General features: G+C 38.3%; 1 protein-coding gene across 4 annotated transcripts; it reads left to right on the top strand.

Moving 5' to 3' along the window:
* The first annotated feature begins 1,012 nt into the window (after positions 1-1,012).
* On the top strand, positions 1,013-23,305 carry kidins220b (kinase D-interacting substrate 220b). Of its 4 annotated transcripts, none has more exons than XM_084090380.1 (30): positions 1,013-1,214; positions 3,303-3,456; positions 3,552-3,650; positions 4,337-4,435; positions 4,547-4,645; positions 4,780-4,881; positions 5,151-5,249; positions 5,514-5,711; positions 5,814-5,912; positions 7,280-7,378; positions 7,460-7,558; positions 7,642-7,819; positions 8,458-8,622; positions 8,821-9,000; positions 9,171-9,336; positions 10,412-10,563; positions 10,664-10,953; positions 11,090-11,230; positions 12,582-12,819; positions 13,596-13,684; positions 14,008-14,152; positions 14,962-15,124; positions 16,170-16,348; positions 16,785-17,005; positions 18,321-18,446; positions 19,323-19,355; positions 20,351-20,488; positions 20,573-20,671; positions 21,246-21,476; positions 21,564-23,305. In XM_084090380.1, the coding sequence occupies exons 2-30, from the start codon at positions 3,325-3,327 to the stop codon at positions 22,704-22,706; spliced, it is 5,202 nt and encodes a 1,733-aa protein (XP_083946506.1). In that variant the 5' UTR covers positions 1,013-1,214; positions 3,303-3,324; the 3' UTR covers positions 22,707-23,305. The 4 variants fall into 4 exon arrangements, with proteins under 4 accessions (XP_083946506.1, XP_083946508.1, XP_083946509.1 ...); XM_084090381.1 differs by having other exon boundaries at positions 1,035-1,214; positions 19,326-19,355; XM_084090382.1 differs by lacking the exon at positions 19,323-19,355 and having other exon boundaries at positions 1,034-1,214.
* Positions 23,306-23,493: the final 188 nt, after the last annotated feature.

Genomic DNA, 23,493 nt, shown 5'->3' with positions numbered 1-23,493 from the left:
TTTGTTTTCTGATGAACTATTTTGCAAAGATAACGTGCACGCTATAGTTACACATTAATTAATCTGTAGTGAAATGTTTGAAACGTATTAATAATTTAGCCTGCTGTGTTCTCAAATGCATCCACCTGAGCAGTCCTCAACATCTGCTCTTTGCTCTGCAGACATAAACCATGTACTTTGTGCCACTACAGATAACAATAAGTTACTTGATCTTGCTGACATGATATAGGGATGTTACTTGCACTACAATCACTTTTTATGTCCCAGGGGCAGATTATTACTTTGGAGACAAGCATATCAGGGAAGAGCTGTAATGCGATGTGATGTGTGAAGGAAAAGAAAAATCAAGTTAAATATAATAAAAATAATAATACTACATTTATTTTATATAGTACCTTTAAAAGTTGCTTTCTCAAAGCGCTTTACAGGCAAACATAACTATGTATGCAAAAATATCACACTATGAACAGAATCTTTACAATCAATATCTATTTTTGTCAAATTATGCATTTTTGTGTATTTAGAGTATAAAAGTCAGCTATGAAATCAGCCTTAACAATAGCAAAACAAAGAAGTTGGCCATTGGCCACAGAATGACATCAAACACAACACATAATTTAGGAGGAAATTACATGTTTTTGGTTAGCAAATGACACTGTTGGACATTAAACTAGTGAAAGTGTGAAAAGTAACCTATGTTTATAAGTTTATTTTCTGAAAGGTCACAGGGTAAGGTTTCAATACAGGCTAGTTGAAGAAACATTCATAGACTGATGCACTGAGAAAGAATAAAAGCAAGTGGAGGATAAAATACATAAGATTATATAATCCATAATAACAATGACTAGGCTGGGCTATGTAACATAACCCCCCAATATTAGTAATATATAACTGACATTAAATTTAACATTATATATAACAGTATGTGTATATATAACTAGTCTACACACACTAAACTATCACACATATATATTTACAATTTACTATCACGTGCGTTCATGTCCTGAGCGGTGACGTCAGACAGTGTGTTGTCAGGGACTCGCCCGGGAAGACTCGCTCGCTCGCGCACAGCGCTTCGCTTCTTCAAAATGGCTGTTATTAAAGATGGTGAATAGGAAGAAAGAAGCTCCGTAGACCGAGAGAACAAGAGAGAAATACGCATCTCTAAACGGATCTTCTGACAGCAGGGCATTTCAACGTTTCTTTTCTGTGAGGTACGTCTCGTAGCTGAAGGCAGACGTTAGATTTAAATCGCTTTTGTGCGTTGATGGCGCGTATGATTGACAGTTCATAAGCTGGATGGTAACGAGCATCAAGCTGTAGAATTGAGCGTATTTGAACATTCACAGCGAATAATATGTAACGTAGTTTGTAATGCTTATGTGATACTGATAAGGTTAACCTGTTTAGGGTTGTTTTGATGGCGATTAATTGGCTAGTCTCTCATAGGGAGTCAGTACATCCATCAACATGCAGATATGTTGACAAGACGCACTGCCCGTCCTATTTATGTCTAGTAATACATTCTTTAATATCAAAGTACAATAATATTTAGTCAAATATACCAGAATAAATAGGCATTGCCATGCAGATATAATGTACTGTTTTTGGACTCTTCTTCACCCAGGTCCCATTTATCTCACAATATATATATTTATTTTTAGCCATATCTATCTATCTATCTATCTATCTATCTATCTATCTATCTATCTATCTATCTATCTATCTAACGTTATCTATCTATCTATCTATCTATCCGTCTGTCTTTCTGCCTGTCTGGCTGGCTGTCTGTCTGTCTGTCTATCTATCTGTCTATCTGTCTATCTATCTATCTATCTATCTATCTATCTATCTATCTATCTATCTATCTAGTTTAATGTATGTAATATAGTGTGCTATCCACCATTATAATTTATATCTGCAGGGGCTGTCAATCATCTCAGCATCTTGTTGTGTAGACTAGGTGTGAACCACTCTTGGTCGCCATAAATAACGCATGATGCCATTCCAGAGCAGACAGACAGAAGTCACAGCCAGCAATCTGCAGGCATTCAGACACAAGCAGAGGACAGTGTGACGCTGTGCTGGGTGCATTGTGTCACATAGTGGTTTATAAGAATAACTTTGGTGTCATGTTTCATAGATAGAGCTTTGAAAGCTGCTTGGATTCCTAACTCAGCTGCCATATTCTCTTTGTTGTTGTCCGTTTGTTTGTTGCTCCCGTCTGTTTCCCCCACCCCTCTTTTATACAGCCTGTGTTGAAGGTTAAATTGAGGGTCACATACTGGCGCACATCAAATAAAGGTCAAAATGCTGTAAAATATCTATATTAATATAATCATATTTGCATTGGTTTGTGGTCTATTGAGCAATCGATTAGAGTATGCTGTCTGTTCGCTAGACAATTATTTGCACTAGCCCCGGTGTTGCATGTCAGTTTGATCTTCGCTCGATTTTTAAACTGCTTGAAACACTGGTCAAACTATACATTTTTCAATGTTATTCTTCATTTAGGGTCATAAATGTGCATGTAAATGTGTTTTTGAAAGGCTGCACATTTTGGTTACATCGATTCACCAAATTTTCATGCAATTCAGCACTTTGAAAAACAAGCAAAGAGAGTCAGGTAAAAAAAAATCCCCCAAAACAGAAAACCTTTATTGTAGCTTGTTAAAGACTAATATATTTACCCTCACGAAGTCAAAGATTTGAGAACCAGACACAAAAAGGTAGAGGCTAGTTACACACCAAGTACAAATAGCAATAAATACTAGGCTATTCATACAAAGTACATAATATGTATTCTTAGTTGCTGTTATTTGCACCTCAGTGTGCAAATAATCACTACAAGTTGGCATTACACAAAAGGACATAATTATTGTTATTATTTTATTTTTTTTGGACCGACAAGCTACAGTTTTGTAAAAAAAAAAGGTGTACCTAGATTTTCAACATAACTTGGGGAAATGGGAAAACCTATTAGTGAGTGTGTCTGTGGAGATGTTTGGACAAAATTAATGTTACGCTGCTGTGTTATGCTTATCTGTGCCAGCCTCCTTTCTCATGACATTTAAAGTCCATTGCCTGTGTCTGTTCTTGGCCTGCACTGAGAACAAATGCTCTGGTATCACCTGTCACATGAATTCAAACTCAGTTTAACATCTCTAGCACTTAATCTCAAAGAGTTTCATATCAGTTACTTATATTTTTTCTTTCATCCTCCAACAACCTATTTTGATATGCATTTTAGGTCTCTGCTCACAATTTATGTACTGAAAGTGACTAAATGAGTTTCTACTCAGGGTGTCCTAGGTACTAGCAATCATGGACACCACAACCTCCATCAAGATGACCACTCTGGCCATCCAGAACCTCTTCAGCTACGTGGAAGAAGAAAATCTGGCTGCTGTAAAAGCCCATCTAGATAAGTTCAAAGAGGTGGATGGTCGAAGCGATGTAAGTTGCATCGAAAAAAGTCAAACATGATTTAAGATGTTCAGCTAAATTGTTAAGATATCAAATATATGTCTTTCTCGTTGGGTCGTTGACAGAATGGACAGACTCCTCTGATGTTGGCCTCGGAGCAGGGCAGTCTTGAGATTGTTAAAGAGCTCATCCGAAGGGGAGCAGACGTCAACTTGGATGATGTGGTGAGAAAATGCCCACATAACTGCTTTACAATAAGAGTTGGTAGGAAGTTACAGTAACACTTTAGTTTAGGGTCCTGTTCTCACTATTAACTAGTTGCTTATTAGCATGCATATTACTAGGATATTGGCTATTTATTAGTACTTATGAAGCACATATTAATGCCTTACTCTGTATGACATTATTCTACATCCCTTAATCCTACCCAATACCTAAACTTAACAACTACCTTACCAACTATTAATGAGCAGAAATTAGGAGTTAATTGAGGCAAAAGTCATAGTTTGTAGTTAGTTAATAGTGAGAATTGAACCCTAAACTAAAGTGTGACCGAAGTTACACATTATGGTATTATGGTATATCGATGTTCATATAGCCATATATCAGCAGCTTATTATAATGTTATAGGAAAATAGTTTGTGAGACATCTGCTATGATCAAATAATTAATAAAATAATGTGTATATATATATATATATATATATATATATATATATATATATATTATTATTATTAATTATTTGATCATAGTAGATGTCTCACAAACTATCCTGAAATATCCTGAAGCCTGTTATAACTGTGCCATAGGGCTGTCTTTTGTAGTGTAGCTCCATCACTGTTCCCATGGCGACATTGCCAATGGTTCAATAGTTTCCATAGCGACCCATCTTTGTGCCTTTCCCTGATAGGACTGCTGGTCCGCGCTGATCTCTGCAGCTAAAGAGGGGCATGTGGAGGTGGTGAAAGAGCTGCTGGAAAACAGTGCCTATATTGAGCACAGAGACTCGGTGAGAAAATCAAAAAGGAATACATCTGCTTTATTTAGTACCATAATCACATTTAAAAAAAGAACACGTTCTTACGTTATCAACTTAATGAGGTGGCTTTGTGTCGTGCAGGGGGGTTGGACCGCCCTTACTTGGGCGTCATATAAAAATAGAGTTGAGGTGGCCAAGATCCTGCTGGACTCTGGGGCAAACCCAATCACCACTGGACTGGTAAAGATGCAAAAACTTATCAATTGCCTTTCCACATATGAGAAGCACAAACATACAAATCATATAATGAATCCAAATGTAATATATGCAATCATCGATTAAAATTGATCATACTTTTGATGTGGTTACCTTAGCAATACAGCGTCTACCCCATTATCTGGGCAGCCGGTAGAGGCCATTCAGAGATTGTGAAACTCTTGCTGGAGCATGGAGCTAAAGTCAACTGCTCTGATAAGGTGAGCTAAACCAATCCTGCCTAACTGCGATTAAATGAATATTCCGAGTTGAAAACAAGCTTCCATTGTAAGTGCATTGTTCTGTTCTTACAGGCCGAAGTCAACATTACTTTCTCTGGTAATCGACAGCATGCCACAGTTGCTGTTGATAGATTTAATTTGTGTTAAACTGGAAATATTCATTTAATAATTTTACTGGTAAAAATATTAAAGGTAAATACCAGCATATTTAACTTTAAACCAGCATTTTTTACTTTTTGTACTTTTAGTATGGCACCACCCCACTGATCTGGGCTGCTAGAAAGGGCCACTATGACTGCGTGATGCACCTGTTGGAGAACGGAGCTGATGTTGACCAGGAGGGGGCGGTATGTGCTCATCATTCACTCAGCCTTTTTGTCTCTAAGCCTCCCGATTTGTCCGCAACAATTTTCAAAGGCCATATGACTTTTCCAATTTGTGATTTTACTGGATAAGGATAAATAAATATTTTTTTACCCTTAATTTCTACCGTATAAAATATTTTAGAGCTTTTGTTTTAACTAGAAAAACTGATGTACTGCTGATTTAGAAGCATTACATCAGTAGCCAGAGGGACTGTTTGTCTTATTTTGTTAACCTTTCCCACTCAGAACTCCATGACGGCACTGATCGTAGCTGTGAAGGGAGGATACACAGAGGTGGTTAAAGAGCTTCTGAAGAGGAACCCCAATGTAAACATGACTGATAAGGATGGAAACACAGCTCTCATGATCGCAGCTAAAGAGGGCTACACTGAGATTGTGCAGGACCTGCTCGATGCCGGCACATACGTCAACATCCCAGACAGGGTGGGTTGAACCTCACAATAAACCTTACAAACGGATATATTGTAAAACGGATGTACTGGATGAGAAAGTATTTTCATTGTGTGTTGTGTTTTAAACCTCTAGAGTGGAGACACTGTGCTGATTGGAGCTGTGAGAGGTGGGCATGTTGAGATTGTGAGGGCACTACTGCATAAGTATGCAGACATCGACATTAGAGGCCAGGTAACATGCCTGTTACATCATATGCATTAAAATACTTTAAACTAGGGCTGCATGGTTAAACATGCTCAAAAATGATTGATTATTGAGAATTTTCCTTTTACATTTCATCAGAATTATTGCACTTTAATGAAAGTACAATACAAGAGAACATCAACTAGGGGTGGGCGATATGGCAAAAATATCATATACATTTTTTTTTCAGGAAAATCACGATTCACGATTTTATCACAATTCTTTTTCATGTTGGTTTTACTACTTTGCAAGTGACTGAGCATTACAGCCAAACTAATGTCCCTATTTAAACAGTCCCTATTTAGACATTTAGGCCAAAGTGGCGAAGTTAAAAATCTGTCATTATTTTCTTTGCTATTAAAAGATACACATTACATATACACAACATATAATATACAAATGAAATAAACAGTGCTTTATTTTTTCAGCCACAATAGGTGTATTTAACACAAGCATTCAAGAAAGAAATTAAATGAACAAATATACAAATAAACACTACATAGACTTATGTCTTATAAGACGTCTTATGTCTTATATGTCTACATAAGATACTTTAGACTTATAAATTATACATTGATACTTATTTAAGCTACTATTAAAGTTCTCAGAGCAATGAGTGATTTTTCTCTTCGTTTTTGGTTGTTTTATCAACATTAAAGGGAACAGACTGGAACAGAGATCGGTCCAAAAAAATAAAAATGTCCGGTTGCCGATCATGTGTTTGGAGCAAAAACTGGCCAGTTCCAATTACGACAGATACATCTCTAATTTTACCTAGTTTGCTTTAATATATTTATCATATACATTAACACACTCTTTACATTTTTTTTTTAATTCATTCTAATAATTACAAACTATGTTAATGTTTTTATTATTAAAACAACAAAAACGATTTTGTAGCACAGAGGATGCATAAGAGCATTTATTCAGCAAACACATTCGCAAACTATGTAGTCAAGGCCTTGTGAGGAAATACTGACTATATTAAACTTTTATTTGAGCAGAATATCGCTGTGGAGATCAGTAAACTTGTTTCAGATGATCAAAGACTGTTTGGAAAATGTATAATAATCCATTTAAGTGAAAAGCTCTGATTGGGGGATTCAGACATTTGACATCTGGCAACCCCAAGTTTAAAAGCTTGTGTAGGCTTGGTTCCAGTGCAAGATAATTGAAATGCTCATTACCAGTGGTTCAATATCGCAAATGATTATGCTTAATTAATCAAGAAAAGCAGAAATTGTGATCAGGATTTAAATGATTAATCGTGCAGCCCTACTATAAACAACAAATGAGAGATGTATAAAAGTTATGGGAAATTGAAATGACTGTACTGTTGGTGTGTTTTTTTACAGGAGAATAAGACTGCTCTCTATTGGGCAGTAGAGAAAGGCAATGCAACCATGGTTAGAGACATACTGCAGTGCAATCCAGACACAGAGACCACCACTAAAGTAAAGAACATCAAGACTCATGTTCAAGAGATTGTTTTACTGTTATGAGCTAGTCTTGAGTCTGTATTTTTGTGTATTTAGGATTCTGAGACACCACTAATTAAAGCCACCAAGATGAGAAACATAGATATAGTGGAGCTGTTGCTGGACAAAGGGGCCAAAGTTTCTGCAGTGGACAAGGTAAAACATCAGTCACAATTTCATGTACATAATTTACTTGCATAATATATTGCACTTTAAGTCTCTGCTCTCTTTGGCTGCAGAAAGGGGACACCCCTCTTCATATCGCCATACGTGGACGGAGCCGCAGGCTGGCTGAGCTCCTCCTCCGTAACCCTAAAGATGGCCGTCTCCTCTACAGGCCCAACAAGGCTGGAGAGACACCCTACAACATCGACTGCAGTCACCAGAAGAGCATCCTCACCCAGATTTTTGGAGCCCGTAAGTCTGGGACTTGATCTCCATCATGAGCTCAACTATTGATTAATACTCATCATTGGGAATGGGTATCAGTACAGAGTTCCTGATTCAATTACATTCTGATTCACAAGATTTTATTTAATTCCATTCTGATTCATTCGAGTTTATTCTGTGTTTGATTAAATTCTCATACATTTGGGTTTATTTCAGTTATAATGTTTTTGCTTACATATAAATTCTCTCTCTGCAAATACAGGGCAGTTTTTTAGACTTTTCAAATCATTAACTCATCTTTTTAAACTGTTCATTTAAAGAACCGACTCAGAGTCATTCATTTTGGCAATAAAGTTGCACTGTAGTTGCACTTTGTTTTTAGTTAACTTCAATAAAAAGAACTGACACGTAAGAGTAATTTGTTCATGAATCTGACCAAACAGGTTGAATTATATGTTTGTTTCTTTATTGTCCACTTTGTGGTCCACAGTCTTATTGATCTACAATAACCAGAGACTTGTTCTCTGTAGTTCTGAATCTTAATAAGTACACATATGTTTAGAATTACTTTAGTTGCATGTCAGCATTAAATTATGCTACATTCACTGTGTATGTTATGAATGACCTGTGTGTATTTTTGCCCCTCTCTATGTTGTCCCCTTTAGGACATCTGTCCCCCACAGAGTCAGATGGGGACATGCTGGGCTATGACCTGTACAGCAGTGCTTTGGCAGACATCCTGAGTGAGCCCACCATGCAGCCGCCCATCTGTGTGGGTCTGTACGCCCAGTGGGGAAGTGGCAAGTCCTTCCTGCTCAAGAAACTAGAGGGTGAGCGTTATTTAAAATCACTCAACTTAAACAAGGAAAGTGACCTGAAAAGGATATTTTAAAGCAAAGTTTAGTCATGTACAGCACGTACCCACTTAGCTTTTTAGCTATTTCTGAGCTTGGAATGTTTATTAGAGTTCAGTTCGCTGCATGTGGTGTATATTTATTGGTGGATAAATCTTCATATTTCTTTCTCAGATGAGATGAAGACATTTGCAGGTCAGCAGGTGGAGCCGTTGTTCCAGTTTTCCTGGCTGGTTGTGTTATTATCTGTCCTGCTGTGCGGCTCTGTAGCTCTTGTGCTCGGCTTCACTGTGGATCCCAAGCTGGCTATCTCCATCTCTCTCAGCATCCTAGCACTACTTTATGTGTTCTTTGGTAAGAAAAACTGGTCCATTATTCAGTGTTTCAACATAAGTTCTTAAAAAATCGGAACTTTTGGTCATAATTGAGTTATGAATGATATCAAATGAAACAAAATTCATTTAATAACCCTTGAAAGGTATTGTGAATGAGTGAATGTGTGTATATTCTGTATCTCTACACAGTGGTTGTGTACTTTGGGAGCAGGCGTGAGGGTGAGAGCTGGAACTGGGCATGGGTCATTAGCACCCGTCTGGCCCGACACATTGGATACCTGGAGCTTCTGCTCAAACTCATGTTCGTCAACCCACCAGAGCTGCCGGAACAGACCACCCGTGCACTGCCTGTCAGGTAAATACCCACATTCTGCATAAAACTGTAAAACCATTAAAATGAGGTCCTGTGACCTGTCGTAAAGGATGGATGTGGTGTGTCCTTGATTTCCACAAGAGGTAGAGAACTCAGTTCCTAGAGGGCCACAGTCCTGCAGATTTTAGCTTCAACCCTAGTTAAACACACCTGATCAAGCTAATCAAGTCATTCAGGATTCTTTGAAAACTACAGGTGTGCGTGTTGGAGCAGGGTTGGGACTAAACTCTGCAGGGCTGTTGACCTCCAGGAACTGAGTTTGGGACCCTTGCCTTAAGCTGGGTGCGCACTGTGCGATTTATAATAGTCCTTTACGATTGTTGCTTGTCAGACTGTACGAACATGATGATTGGCACGGGCCATAAGTCATGTCACACTGTAAGATCTCAGTTGTCATTAATGTCAGACTGTACGACAGTCAAGACGCATTAAAAACGGACGCACAAGAAAACTGCGGAGTTTTACATCATCAGTCAATGACAAGTTCGGTGACAGTGAGCTGCATTACACTCGGGATTGAAATGGTGGCTACAAAGAAATCTTTAACGTTAATTTTGGTCATAGCTTGTCTTGAAAAACAAAGACAATTTGACAGACGTCGTTGGAGAAGTCACACTGCAGGACTGTGAGTCAAATCTTCTGACACTGCCAGAATTTCGTCGGAAGTAAAATTTGATCGCAACGGTCATTAATCAGCTTTCGGTGAACATGTCAAACTAACGATTAAAGACTTCAGATTTTAGCCTAGAATCAGAGGAATCTTTTAGTATTTGCAAAATTTGTCTCAGACGGCCAAATCATGGTCAAAAATCGCACAGTGTGCACCCAACTTTAGAGTGTCCCATTTGCCATTTTCTGCTCAAGAGTTATATATATATATATCTATATCTATATATATATCTATATATATATTGTGGTGGGAGGAGCAAACGACAGACAAATTGGCGATTTAAGTGATGGGGTGGCGTGATAATAAGGAGGAGGCAGCTGTCCTGTCACAACATATAAATATACATATATACATGAGTGTTTTTAATTAACACTTTTTTTCTGTCAGGTTTCTGTTCACAGACTATAACAGGTTATCCAGTGTGGGTGGGGAGACGTCCATGGCTGAAATGATCGCTACTCTCTCGGATGCTTGTGAGAGAGAGTTTGGCTTCTTGGCCACCAGACTTTTTAGAGTCTTCAAAACTGAGGACACTCAAGGTAAAGGCCACCTAACCATTCATGACTATACAGGATCTATAGGGCAACTGATATATTTATATTTACATTAATTTATTGTTGTGACCGTGTCTACCCTCAGGTAAAAAGAAGTGGAAGAAGACATGTTGCATCCCATCCTTTGTCATCTTCCTCTTCATCCTGGGCTGCTTGATCGTGGGGATGGCCCTGCTGGCTGTCTTCAAGGTGGATGGGCAAAACCAGACAGTGAACGCAGTGCTGGTTTCCATGGCGAGTGTTGTTGGATTGGCGCTGTTGCTTAACTGTCGCACCTGGTGGCAGGTGACAGACTCAGTGCTGAACTCTCAGAGGAAGAGGCTGCACAGTGCCGCCAACAAGATGCACAAGCTGAAAAGTGAGGGCTTTATGAAGGTTAGTTGACAGGTTTCTGGGTAACCTATACACAGAGCTACGTAGTGGTGTTTATACACAGTGTCACAAAGGGTGAATTTGTTAACATAATGACCCCCATTCTGACATTTTAGTCTTTTTAATACTTTTTTCTTAGGTCTTGAAGAATGAAGTGGAGCTCATGGCTAAGATGGCCAAGACTATAGATGGCTTTACCCAGAACCAGACACGTCTAGTGGTCATCATTGATGGTCTGGACTCTTGTGAACAGGACAAAGTGCTACAGATGCTAGACACGGTGGGCACCAACAGTTTTGCGCAAAACATGTTGTTGATGTTAACTAAAACTATTAGATACTAATTTCGTTAATTTAAATGCATTGGCAATTAACTGAAATAAAGTAAGTTTAAGCAGTAGTACTAAAGTAATATTAAATTACTAGAACCGAAATAAAAATGCAATAAAGATATAGCTAAAAAATTATAAAAATTACAAAAGCACATAACAAAATAACTAAAATTAAAATGACAACTGAAAAAATAAAAGTTATTTCAAAATATTAATAAATACTATAATAGTTAGTTTGTGAAATGTAAAGGTAAATGTTTGGGAAAACATCATCCATTATTTCTGGTTGTCAGCCATGAAATCTCTCACAAAACTTGAAATCAGATTTGTCGTGCAGCGATGCCTTCAGGCTGTTTAAAGGTGCTCTAAGCAGTGTCACACGTTTTTTTGGCTGAAACTTTTTTTGTCATATACAGCAAACATTTCCACACTATCCGCTCGCTGCCTGTCCCCTGAACACACTGTAAAAAAACACGGTCTCTGTAGACAGCCCAGGCTCCACAAACGGCAACAAAAACAAACTGGCCCAGCCTGGACCATGAAACATAACAAACAGTGTTCCAGCCAATAACCGACAAGAATGATTTGGGGGTGGGGGGTTAGTATGCGTGCACATGAAGGGGGGTGTGGGGAGTGGAGGAGAGAGAAGCATGAAGAGGGAAGTTAGCTAGAGGAGAGATGTCCTAGACAACGACTAACGTTAGAATTATATTCTCTTGAATTTTGATATGGCCGACACACGACCAAAGAGACGACGTTCCAAAGAACAAATAGCAAAGAAGAGGGAAAAGGAGAAGTAACGCGCAAAGTCCTGAATTTACATCGGAAAAGCCTGTTTCAGGAAGCACAGAAGGGAGGGGGAGGGGACGGGATGAGGAGGAGGAGGGTCGAGCTAGCCTCCGTTTTGTTTGACAATACTTCGAACGTCAACAAGAAGTGACGTCACCCAACATCGCTTAGAGCACCTTTAAGTTCTTTGCAAAGAAAATGGTCTCCTAGAACTGTTTTTTTTTTTGCTAGTCTAACAAAAACTGAACAGAACCATTGTTTTAGTGGTAACCAGCAGCATCCCATATCCAGTTAGTCAATTGCATCAAGACTCAGCAGACCTATTCTAAACAGGATGCGATCATACATTTAAAGAAATACTTAGATACTGATTGAGAATCTAGTGCATGTGAAGTAAATTAGATTGAGTTAATTTTTAAGATGGCACCTGTCATTTCTATAAAATGTGTTTTTAGCTGTGTTGAGCAAATCACCTATATCAAAAACTTATCAAAATTGTCCTTCTGATCAGGTGAGAGTGCTGTTCTCCAAGGGTCCTTTCATCTCCGTCTTCGCCAGTGATCCTCACATCATCATTAAAGCCATTAACCAGAATCTAAATAGCGTGCTGCGTGACTCCAACATCAACGGCCATGACTACATGCGCAACATTGTCCACCTGCCCGTCTTCCTCAACAGCCGCGGCCTCAGCAGTGCAAAGAAGATGTGTGCGCCAGCACCTGCTAATGGAGAGGCTGGGAACTCTGAGGGTTTGTATTACCATCGGATAAGGGGGGCAAATAAAACGACTATTGTTTCAAATAGTGACTAACTAGTCTTCACAGTGTTTTGATATACACCACTGTTCAAAAGTTGGGGGTCAGTAAGGTTTTTTTAATTGTCTTTTTTTAGGATGACTCATCAGGGCTGCATACATTTGACCAAAAATACAGTACAAACAGTAATATTGAGATTTTTGTTTTTACCATTTAATATAACTGTTTTCTATTTTAATACATTTTAAAATGTGATTTATCTCTGTGATGGCAAAGCTGAATTTTATCAAAGCTGAATTTAGAAATCATTCTAATGTGATGATTTGGTTCTTAAGAAACATTTCTTATTATCGATGTTGAAAACAGTTGTGATGCTTAATATTTTTGTGGGAACCATGATATATTATTTTATAATTCAAGTATTTTTTCATGAATAGAAAGTTAAAAAGAACAGTATTTATTTTAAAGAAATCTTTTGTAACATTATAAATGTCTTTACTTTCACTTTTTATCAATGTAATGCATCCTTGCGGAATAATATTTTTTTAATTTAAATTACTGCTCCCAAACTTTTGAACGGTAGTGTATGCCAAATATATTGTGTGTTTTATGCTAACATATTGTCTAACCAATAATGGTTGCTCTAACCCTGTTCTGACTAACATGTACTTTCAAAGTAGTTTTTCTATCCTCGTTGAAAGTAAAATGATGCATGACAAAAATCACAACCAATCGCAAAGCCATTTTCTTAACATTTTCTAATGATATAGGTTGGCATGAGGAGCTGGACAGAAAGTTGTCCCAGAACAGCCTGGGCGACCAGACCAAGTTTGGCAGTAAAACGACACTTAACCGCAGGGTAAGCTGATAAATATGCTGTCAGAGAGCTACTTGTATGATAATAATTAGGGATTATGAAAATGATTAAAAGTTACCGGTATATGATAATAATTTCATCTGATGTTTACAATAGTATGATGACTTGAACTCCAAAGACAAATTCAATTGTTCATCCTATCTGGCAATCCCATGGTTGTGCAGTTTGTCTGACTAATCCAATGAGAGTAATGTTCCACCATATGATGTGGTCATATCACAAGATGTTTCCAAATTTTTCCCTTGACATTTCCTTCCCTGTATTCCTTGATGCTATTGATTTAAATCTAGCGGATCTCTCCTCAGGATACTTATCGCCGTCGACAGATGCAGAGGTCAGTTACGCGTCAGATGTCCTTTGACCTCACAAAACTGCTCGTCACTGAGGACTGGTTCAGTGACATCAGCCCTCAGACTATGAGGAGACTGCTCAACATTGTTTCAGTCACAGGTCAGCATTCACGCTTTAAGGTCAACATGAAATCAGATTTGATCATGTTTATAAAATTATTTATCATTGCATGTTATTACAAAGAAAAGAAATTCTCGGTGTAATCTTTAATAAAAATGTAGTAACTTGCTCTTGCTCTGAAATAACTTTCCATTTCTGCAGACGTCACTTGAGCTATTATATAATGTTAACCAATAGCCAAACGGCTATTTAGGTCTTGTTTTAGTCTGGTTAGTTTGTTTAGTAATGGTCACCTTTCACAATCCAAATTCTTTCTTTTTTTCTTATTGACCCTATTTTTTTCTTTTTGAATATCTGTTTTACTCTGAAATATGTCACTTTACTGAGGCAAAACTAGTCACAAATGTTTTAGCATTACATTTATCATAAAATCATGTTAAAAAAAAATCCTGATCTGTTTCCACAAAAATATGAAAAAATTATTTTACAAAAATTATAAAACTGTTTTCAACTATATGACCAAAACATCATATTAGAATGAATTCTGATGGATCATGTGACACTGAAGACTGGAGTAATGATGCTGAAAATTCAGTATAACACAGGAATAAATTAAATTTTTACATGTATTAAAATATAAAACAGTTATTTTAAATTGTAATAATATTTTATAATCTTACTGTATTTTTGATCAAATAAATGCAGTCTTGGTTAGAAACATTTTTAAAATCTTACCGACCCCAAACTTTTGAACTTTTGTAGTCACTATAATGGCATAGGAACTTTTTAGATATGAAATCATCAAATCTGAACATTAAGTACTCATGAAATGCTCTCCTCTTGTTTAGGCCGCTTGCTGAGGGCCAATCAGATAAGTTTTAGCTGGGACCGGCTTGCGTCCTGGATCAACCTGACTGAGCAGTGGCCGTATCGTACATCCTGGCTCATACTGTACCTAGAAGAGACAGATGGCATCCCAGATCAGAACACTCTGAAAACCATCAATGAAAGGTAGGGGCTTTTCAAGAAATATTTTAATTATCATGTGATGCTATGCTAATTTTCACCACAGGCTTTATCACAGTAGTTTTGTAGCCCTTTCAAAATGCCATCAGATTGTCAGAAACATCACACATGCCTTTCTTTTTTAAACTTGAGATCAACAACTTTTGAGATCAACAACTTGAGATCATTGCTAATCTGTACAAAAAAGTATTTTAATCAGAGTACTGCAATGTAATGCTTGTTTTTGTCATGTATGAGTATTTTTATTTTTTTTTGCATGTAGTTTGTTCGTTAGCCCATTAGGGTCCTAGAGAAAAATGTCTCCTTTGGGAAGCTTCCTGGAAAACAAATAATGGGAGGCCACAGAATGTCAGATGAAGCCAAGGAAAGCAGGCCCAGATCATTAGATAGGCTTCCCTATGGTGATTAGTCAGATGATGCTATTCATGTAAGACTTGTGTCGTTGTCGGATATGAAATGATTATGGAATGTTCTGACTGCACTCATGTTTACTTTACACACAGCGTACCATCACTGTGCAGTTCTCGTTGTGCCCAAATATAAAGGGAGAAGTAAATGCATTCGAGGCATGGGTGTATTCTGACATTTTGAGGGGTTTTATAGAGCATTTTTGAAAACCCTTAGGTCTGTTTAAGTGAAAACATATGAAGTTTGTGGTTTTATGAAGAGGTTTGGCGTCCAAACCATCAGTAATATTGCTGTATTGTGTTGATACTGGCTGTCTTCACACTCTTCCACTCTTAAAGCAGTTTGTGCCCCAGAAACACAAAATGAAATGAAGATATTGTGCTGCTAATGCTGAGTTATATCAGCATCATTTTCATTTTCAGTAAAACCATCATGTCTTTGGTTTTAACATAGCCTGGCATAAATTCCATCGAGCCTTGCCAGATAAAACAGTCATTCTCACAAGGCCTGCATTGTTTTAGTGGAAACGTGATGGATGCTCCACACATGCTAAAGTAACTTTTACAAACCTTAAAATATTAGTATTGTCTCGTGTTTCACAAGTTGTATCTTTCACGTACAGGATCTCCAAGAATATTCCAACAACTAAAGACGTGGAGCCATTGTTGGAGATAGATGGGGATGTCCGTAGCTTTGAGGTGTTCCTGTCTTCCCGTACTCCAGTGCTTGCGGTTCGAGACATCCGCACCTTTCTCCCCTGCACCGTTAATTTAGATCCCAAACTCAGAGAGATTATTGCAGGTAAATATCTTTCTTTAAAACTGACCACATTTGATTCCAAATTAGCTGGCCTCTATTGATACTATTACTACCTCAATGTAGGTTAAACCATGTACTCATGCAGTATTTCATTTTATTTTATTAAAAAAATGAATATGTTTTAGGCTAAATTTGCTAACTCGGTTTGATAATCATGCTGGCTTAATTTTAATGTATTTAATTTTTATAAAATATGTATTAAATGAATAATTTTAGTTTATTTACTAAAGTTATTTAAACAAATCATGTAAAAAAAACTTTATTTAAATGATCATGTCCCAAATTTTGGTAAAGGGTTTGTGAAAATGGCAATCCTCTTAGAAAATTAATAAAAGATCATATAATATTTGTAAAGCAAATGCATATAATGTTGTAAAGCATGTATTTCACAGTTTCTATCTCCGTATTCTCTTGTCAGATGTGCGTGCTGCACGGGAGCAGGTGAACATGGGTGGTGTCACCTATCCCACGCTACCTTTGCAGGAGGTCCGTCCTATTTCAGTCTACAGCCAGCAGTCTTCGACCTGTTCCCCTACTGCCTCCTACAACGGCCCGTATAACCTGCCGGGTGTGTCTTCTCAGCCCCACAGCGCCTATTTCAGCGGCATGGCTGGGCCACAACACCCGTTCTACAACAGGGTGAGTGTAATTGCACAAATAACGCACTAAAGAAACTTCTGACAGGTTAAACTGAATCAGAAACTGTTTTTTTTTTTTATATATATGTGACTCTGGATCACAAAACCAGTCATAAGTCGCACGGGTATATTTGTGGCAATAGCCAATAATACATTGTATGGGTCAAAATTATCGATTTTTCTTTTATGCCAAAAATCATTAGGATATTAAGTAAAGATCATGTTCCATGAAGATATTTTGTAAATTTCCTACCATAAATATAAAAAACATTTATTTTTGTGAGTGAATGCAGCACAATCACAAATATATATGGACAACTTTAAAGGCGATTTTCTCAATGTTTCGATTTTTTTTGCACTCTCAGATTCCAGATTTTCAAATAGTTGTGTCTCAGCCAAATATTGTCCTATCCTAACAAACCACACAGCAATGGAAAACTTATTTATTCAGCTTTCATATGATGTATAAATCTCAATTTCAAAAAATTGACCCATGTGACTGGTTTTGTCATCCAGGGTCATATATCATTAGATTATTGTCATCTCTTTGGGGGACTTTTGTGGTGAATTGGGTTCAGTTAAAACGGATAAATAGTGTCAAGTGTAGATTGATGACTCAGCTGTGTTTTAGACGTAACTTTCCTCAGGGAACTGAGCTCTACCAGGCACATCGGCTCATTTAACAGATGAGGGAGGTCCCTTGGATGAGCACACACCTCTTAAAGTATTCCAGCCTCAGTGCCAAACATTTCCACATGCCCACCCAGACAATCTTTCAATCATCTCCCTGTCCTCGTGTTTCAGTTATTGTTTTACTTCATTTTAGCTTCATTATATTTTTTTGTTTTGCGTTCAGCCTTGTTTCCTTAAGTTCAGCCCCCGATGTAAAAAAAAAAAAAACTGTTTATGAGGCTACACGTTTGTGCACATTTCCACCTAATGAACTTTATTTTTTTAAGCATTTGTACCTGTTAGAGAGAATGTGTGTTTTTGTGTGTGAGAGAGATTGAGTGTTACCTCATTATTTCTCATGTTTGCATGTAAATTAATCTTTCAGATTCAATACAAGCTAAGCTCAATTGAACAGCATTTGTGGCATAATGTTAAATACCATAGAAAACATTTTCTTAAAGAAAAGGAAAAAATTGTGATACAATAAGGTTCTCAAAATGGAAGGGCAAGTCGAAATTATCAATAAATGTTGTTTATTGATTTACCTTGTATTGAACTTGGAACGTTCCTGCAAGTATTTATTTATGATTTTCTGTTATATTTTCATTCCCTAACTTTTGTTTCCTCCACATTTGGTCACTCAGCCATATTTCCCCCAACATCTTTACCAGCTGCCGTACAAGCAATACGCTGGCAGCTCCTTCCCTCCTCATGTTCTTCCACGTCCATTCATTAAAACTGGCTATCCCAAGGACCCTAGCATTGGACCTGTAAGTACTAGTCATGAACAAAAGCTGCTAGACTTGGTGTTTTAGATAACAGCATAGCACTAGTGTTAGATATTCTTGCTAGGGTTTCACTTGCTGACATACTTTTCTATCTCATCTAATGTTTAATGGTGCCACTTTGCTCTGCAGGTGTTTCCTTTTATAAACATGAATTTAAAGTTTCTTCTTCACTCTTGTCTTGTGTGTCATTATCGTTTTATTTTTACTGTTTTCATGTTTCAGATATACTTGATGCTTTTTCTTACAGTGTAGTGTTACCACAAATGGTGCAAATCCCATGTTTTTTTCTGTGAGAGCTGTTAGCTTAAAATTTGCATTAAAATATTTTTTTCAAACATTTTAAATGGATCAAATGTTTGTCTGCCCCCTTTAAATAGAGATTTTGGCCTGTCCCAAGCAATGTCATATTTTTGACAATCTTTTTTGACATATTTCAAACAGCTTATTTAGACTAAATTTGGCTTTTTTACATTTTTATTTCATACATCTTTTCATACAACCCTAAGCCTCAACAAGACTTTAAAATCAAGTTTTAGGCCCTAATTTGAACCCTTTTTGTAGAAAGTGCTTCATACCTAGTGTTTGGCGTTAAGTCCATTTTACGCTTTATTTGTGTGAGAACAGAAGCAATGTGCCAGTGTTTAAATATACACTTCACTAGTGACGTCAAGCACCAGCTGCCTTAATGTTCACCGGAGGCTTTCGCAGTCCACCAGTTCCCACATGCTGTTGAAAAAAAAAGACTAATTTGCTCCCAGTTTAAACGCTCTCTCCATCTTTCTTTCATCAACATGAATGTGGTTCCCTCACGATTTCCACCTCCTTTGTCTCTTCCCTCCTCTCCTCTCTCTCCTCAAGCAGGGTAAGGTACCGTCTTTGAAAAAGAAGCAGGTACTGAATCCTTTTAGACTCGGCTTAAGTTCTGCTGCTCTGCTAATGCTGCCCCTCCTCACACGTTTTCGCAAACACATGCTAACGCTCTCCAGAGCTCTAAACACTCACACCCCGGCATGCACTATGGGACAAATTTCTTTAAACACTCGCAGTGGGGAAGGAGGAATTAAGTTGAGATTAGATGCCTAATATAAAGTCAAAGTACAATATGCCAATTAACTGTATAAAAAAACACTGTCATTACATAGTGCTCATTTACTCATGTGACATGCTAACATGTACAGTTTAGTTGGTCACATTAAACTTGAGATCTTCTCCTTCCCCAGAATTCTCACTTTTCCCCCTGGATTTTCCAAGCTTCTGTCCTCATAAAAAATGAAAGTAAACCAATCTGTGTCTCTTTACCCTTTCCGCTGTGATGATGCAGTTTCAATGATGCCTATTTACACAAAAGCCATTGAAATAATCATCTCACAAAGCGTGGCCTGAATGCTAAACTTTTTAAGTATTCTGTCAGAAAACTTTAAAAGTATAGAACCCAGGTGCCACTCTGACTTTCAGAGATCTGTATTTATAGTCCATGTAGTGTAGGTCACAATGTTTGGTTTTGTTATAATTAGACGTAGCTATTTGAAAGCTACATAACACTTAATGCTAAGTGTGGTGGTAGATATGACACTCCAGCGCTAACAAACTCTGAGTACAACTATTTGTATCCCTAACTTTTTCTTACCATCTTATCACTCTAGATTTGCACTAGCCTCTTTGAAATCCTGCTGGCAGCAATACATACAAAATGCATTGCATACTTTCCTCTGCAGTACCTTTTTTGATCCCTCTCTTTGAATTTTAATTCAAGACCTTTTGCAACCCCTTCCAACTGTTTTCAAAAAATCTGCATGGTTTATCTCTTGTGGTAGCAGTCTGAAGGCTTCAGAGATCTGTTGTGATGTAGTTGAGTGGTACTAATAGTTCTGTGTTGTGTGTACCAGGGCTCTGCCTCTGTGGTCTCAGGCACCCCATCGATGCTGCTCAGCTCAATGAGCACAGATGTTGTCTGTGAGCGTGTCAGACTTATCGACGGCATCGACCAGAACCTGCTTGCTCAGTATACAGCCACTATTAAGAAGGTGTGTATTTGTGAAGAAGAAAAAGTGTACATTGAGGAGAAAATATCTTGTTTTGCACTACATTCTGATTTTGTGATTTCTCAGGCTAACATAAATGGCCGAGTTCTGTCTCAATGTAACATTGACGAGCTGAAGAAAGAGATGAACATGAATTTTGGAGATTGGCAGCTTTTCAGGACAACGGTGAGTAGTTTTCTCTGATTTATATAAACAGTACTTCAGATATCTACATGCCTTGGCAACATTTTCATTGGCCCTGGCAGAAAAAGTAGAAATGTAATTTTTAAATGAATATTTATGCTTATTATAAATGCAAAATTTCTCATTTTAAATGTATAATATTTAGTGTTATTTTTATATTTATATTTATTTATTATTATACATTTGTAACACACATACATTTAATTTTTTTATACAAAAAAATAAGTTCATAAACCATTTTGCTGGAAAAAGATGGCACCCATGGCTGACCATTACAGATTGGCTTGCCATTTTGAAACGATTCTTACTGATGCTCCTAAGACAATCACACATCATTCTTGCGAATTTAACAAAACCTCATCCATGTATTTTAGTTATTTTACCTAGCAGAATTCACAACTAAATCTCAGACAAAACCAAACTTTTAAGCTTGCGAGGCATACATAATACATGTACATGATCAAGAAATGTAAGATATAGTACAGTACAGTTAATAGGCCTCATACACTCTCACACTGTCCCTAGATACCGGTGTAATGAAGTTGTTGTTTTGCAGGTGTTGGAGCTCCGTCTTGTGGAGAGCCAGATCCTGCATGAGGAGGCTCCAAGTGAGCAAGGCAGCAGCACTGTTGGCCATGTGGAACCTTGCAGGCACACGGGAGCATCCGCTCTCGGAGGAACTGGTAACACGGACACCTCACCCATGTACAACTTTAATCTCAGCTTTGAGGAGCTCAGTAATGTAGGTTTGGAGGAGCCTCCTAGACAAGCCAACCCTACATGGATGGTAAGCATTTCTTCTCAGGTTCTTGCAATCCTTTTTCCAAGCCATTACATTTTAGACATTTATTTCAACATCTCTTGTCTTCTGTAGGCCACAACTCATCGTACACCTAGCATGTCCAGCCTCAACTCTCAGGAATCCTCCAATGAAATTTGCAAGCTAACAGACAAGCAGCAGGCAGAGTATCGCAATGCCTACGAGGAATACATTGCCTCCATGGCTCAGATTGAGGTAGGAATGGAGAAGCCCGTGCCACCTTTTGTTACCCAGCTAATGCAATCCATCTCTGAGGACAAGAAGAAGGATGGAGGTGACCAGGATTCGCGCAAATCCATTTCAAAACGGGTGAGCAGCAAGTCCACGACCGATAATACCGACTACGCCTCGCCAGACACGGCCACTTTAGATCCCATAACAGAAGAGGATGAGAAGGTTGACCATGGGTCATCAAAGTCCCTTCTGGGACGCAAGACGTCTGGAGAGAAGGTGAGCCTCTTCCAGGGTGCTGATCTGAAGCTGAAGGCTGGCGGTGGTTTACGCTACCAGAAACTTACTAGTGATGACGAAGAGTCTGAAGAGTCAGACAATGCCCCTCTGCTCAAGGATGGAAAGAAACCTGAGCCCAATGCCTCCAATGCTGAAGATCGATCTCTATCCAAAGGTAAGGATTACCTTTCAGATAAGAAGGATTCTTCTGACTCGGGCGTCCGCTCCAATGAAAGCTCGCCCAACCATTCCCTGCAAGACGAAGAGGCCGACCTGTCACAGTCTGAGAGGGCTAATCTGATTGAGCTAGACGAGGAGAACTCAGCCCCAAAGCGAGGGCTGCCGAGTAGTCTGAGTGGCCTCCAAGACCCAGCAATCGCTCGCATGTCCATCTGCTCAGAGGACCAGTGCAGTCTTCTGGCCAGCAGCCCTGAAGAGAGCTGGCCTTCCTCCAAAAGTTATAACCTCAACCGTACACCCAGCAACACCACCCTCAACAACAACACAAACGCCCAACTAGGAAACAACGTTCACCAACCCAGAGATAGCTCCAACACCACCTCCATGACCACTGGAAGTGATGTGATCATAACTCCTGGATCCAGCACCACCTCCGCCACTCCCCAAAATGAGAACATCCGTGTGGTGCATCTGAAGAGGGGACCTAACCCTGGAGATCCTCCTGAGATCCTGAAAGTGTCCTCTGAAACAGTCACCTTCGGAGAAGAGCGAGAAAGTATCCTGTAGGTGACGTCTGGATCTATTGCAGTCCGGTCTTATCTGGTTAATGTTTTGTGGTGTCAACGCATGTTTGGTGTAATGCTTAAAGATGTGTAACAATGGTTATTGTGACCGTTTTTTAATGTGAAGTGTAGTTGAAGTGGTTTTTATTCACATCAGACCATCACCCACTCATCATCTACCTTGTTATAGTTCTGTATTGTGTTTCCAAACAGTATTATTAGCTTAATCACATTGATGTCTCCAGTTGAATGACTGTAAAGCATTTTGGAATCACATCTGTAGGAAAATAATCAGTAATGGAAAATACTGTAGTACCTTGTCATGATAAAGCTACCTTAACTTGGTGTAAAATCCATTAAAAGTATGAATATGAGCATCCAGTGTTGTATTGAGTTGTCCTGCACGCTGTGATTGTGCTGTAGTTACAGTAGTATATAAGCAGTGACCAGCATGTGTCAGACTGCAGTAATAAATTAGCCTGTAGAAATGCATGACTTGTGATGTTAGTCTTAGCGGTTAATTGGCAGCCGTCTTGAAAACTAAAACGTGTTTTGTGATGATTGTCTTCAACATGAAATTAAATAAACCTGCAATGACAGTAACCATGTTTCTTGAGTTTTTGTTTGAAAGTACTGAAATAAACATTTTGCTGTTCTCAATGCAGAAATGTGTTCCCACGAGATGATTTGCTAAGAGCAAACTTATTTTAGTACTCTGAATTACAGATGGGTGGCACCAGTTCATGCATTACAATTATATCCCACACCCTGAACACTTGTGAGTGGCCTTT

The sequence above is a fragment of the Abramis brama genome (assembly GCF_963993115.1).
Source record: "Abramis brama genome assembly, chromosome: 18".
Classification (NCBI taxonomy): Eukaryota; Metazoa; Chordata; class Actinopteri; order Cypriniformes; family Leuciscidae; genus Abramis; species Abramis brama.
The sequence above is the reverse complement of the archived record's forward strand: the minus strand, read 5'-3'. Positions and strand labels throughout refer to the sequence as shown.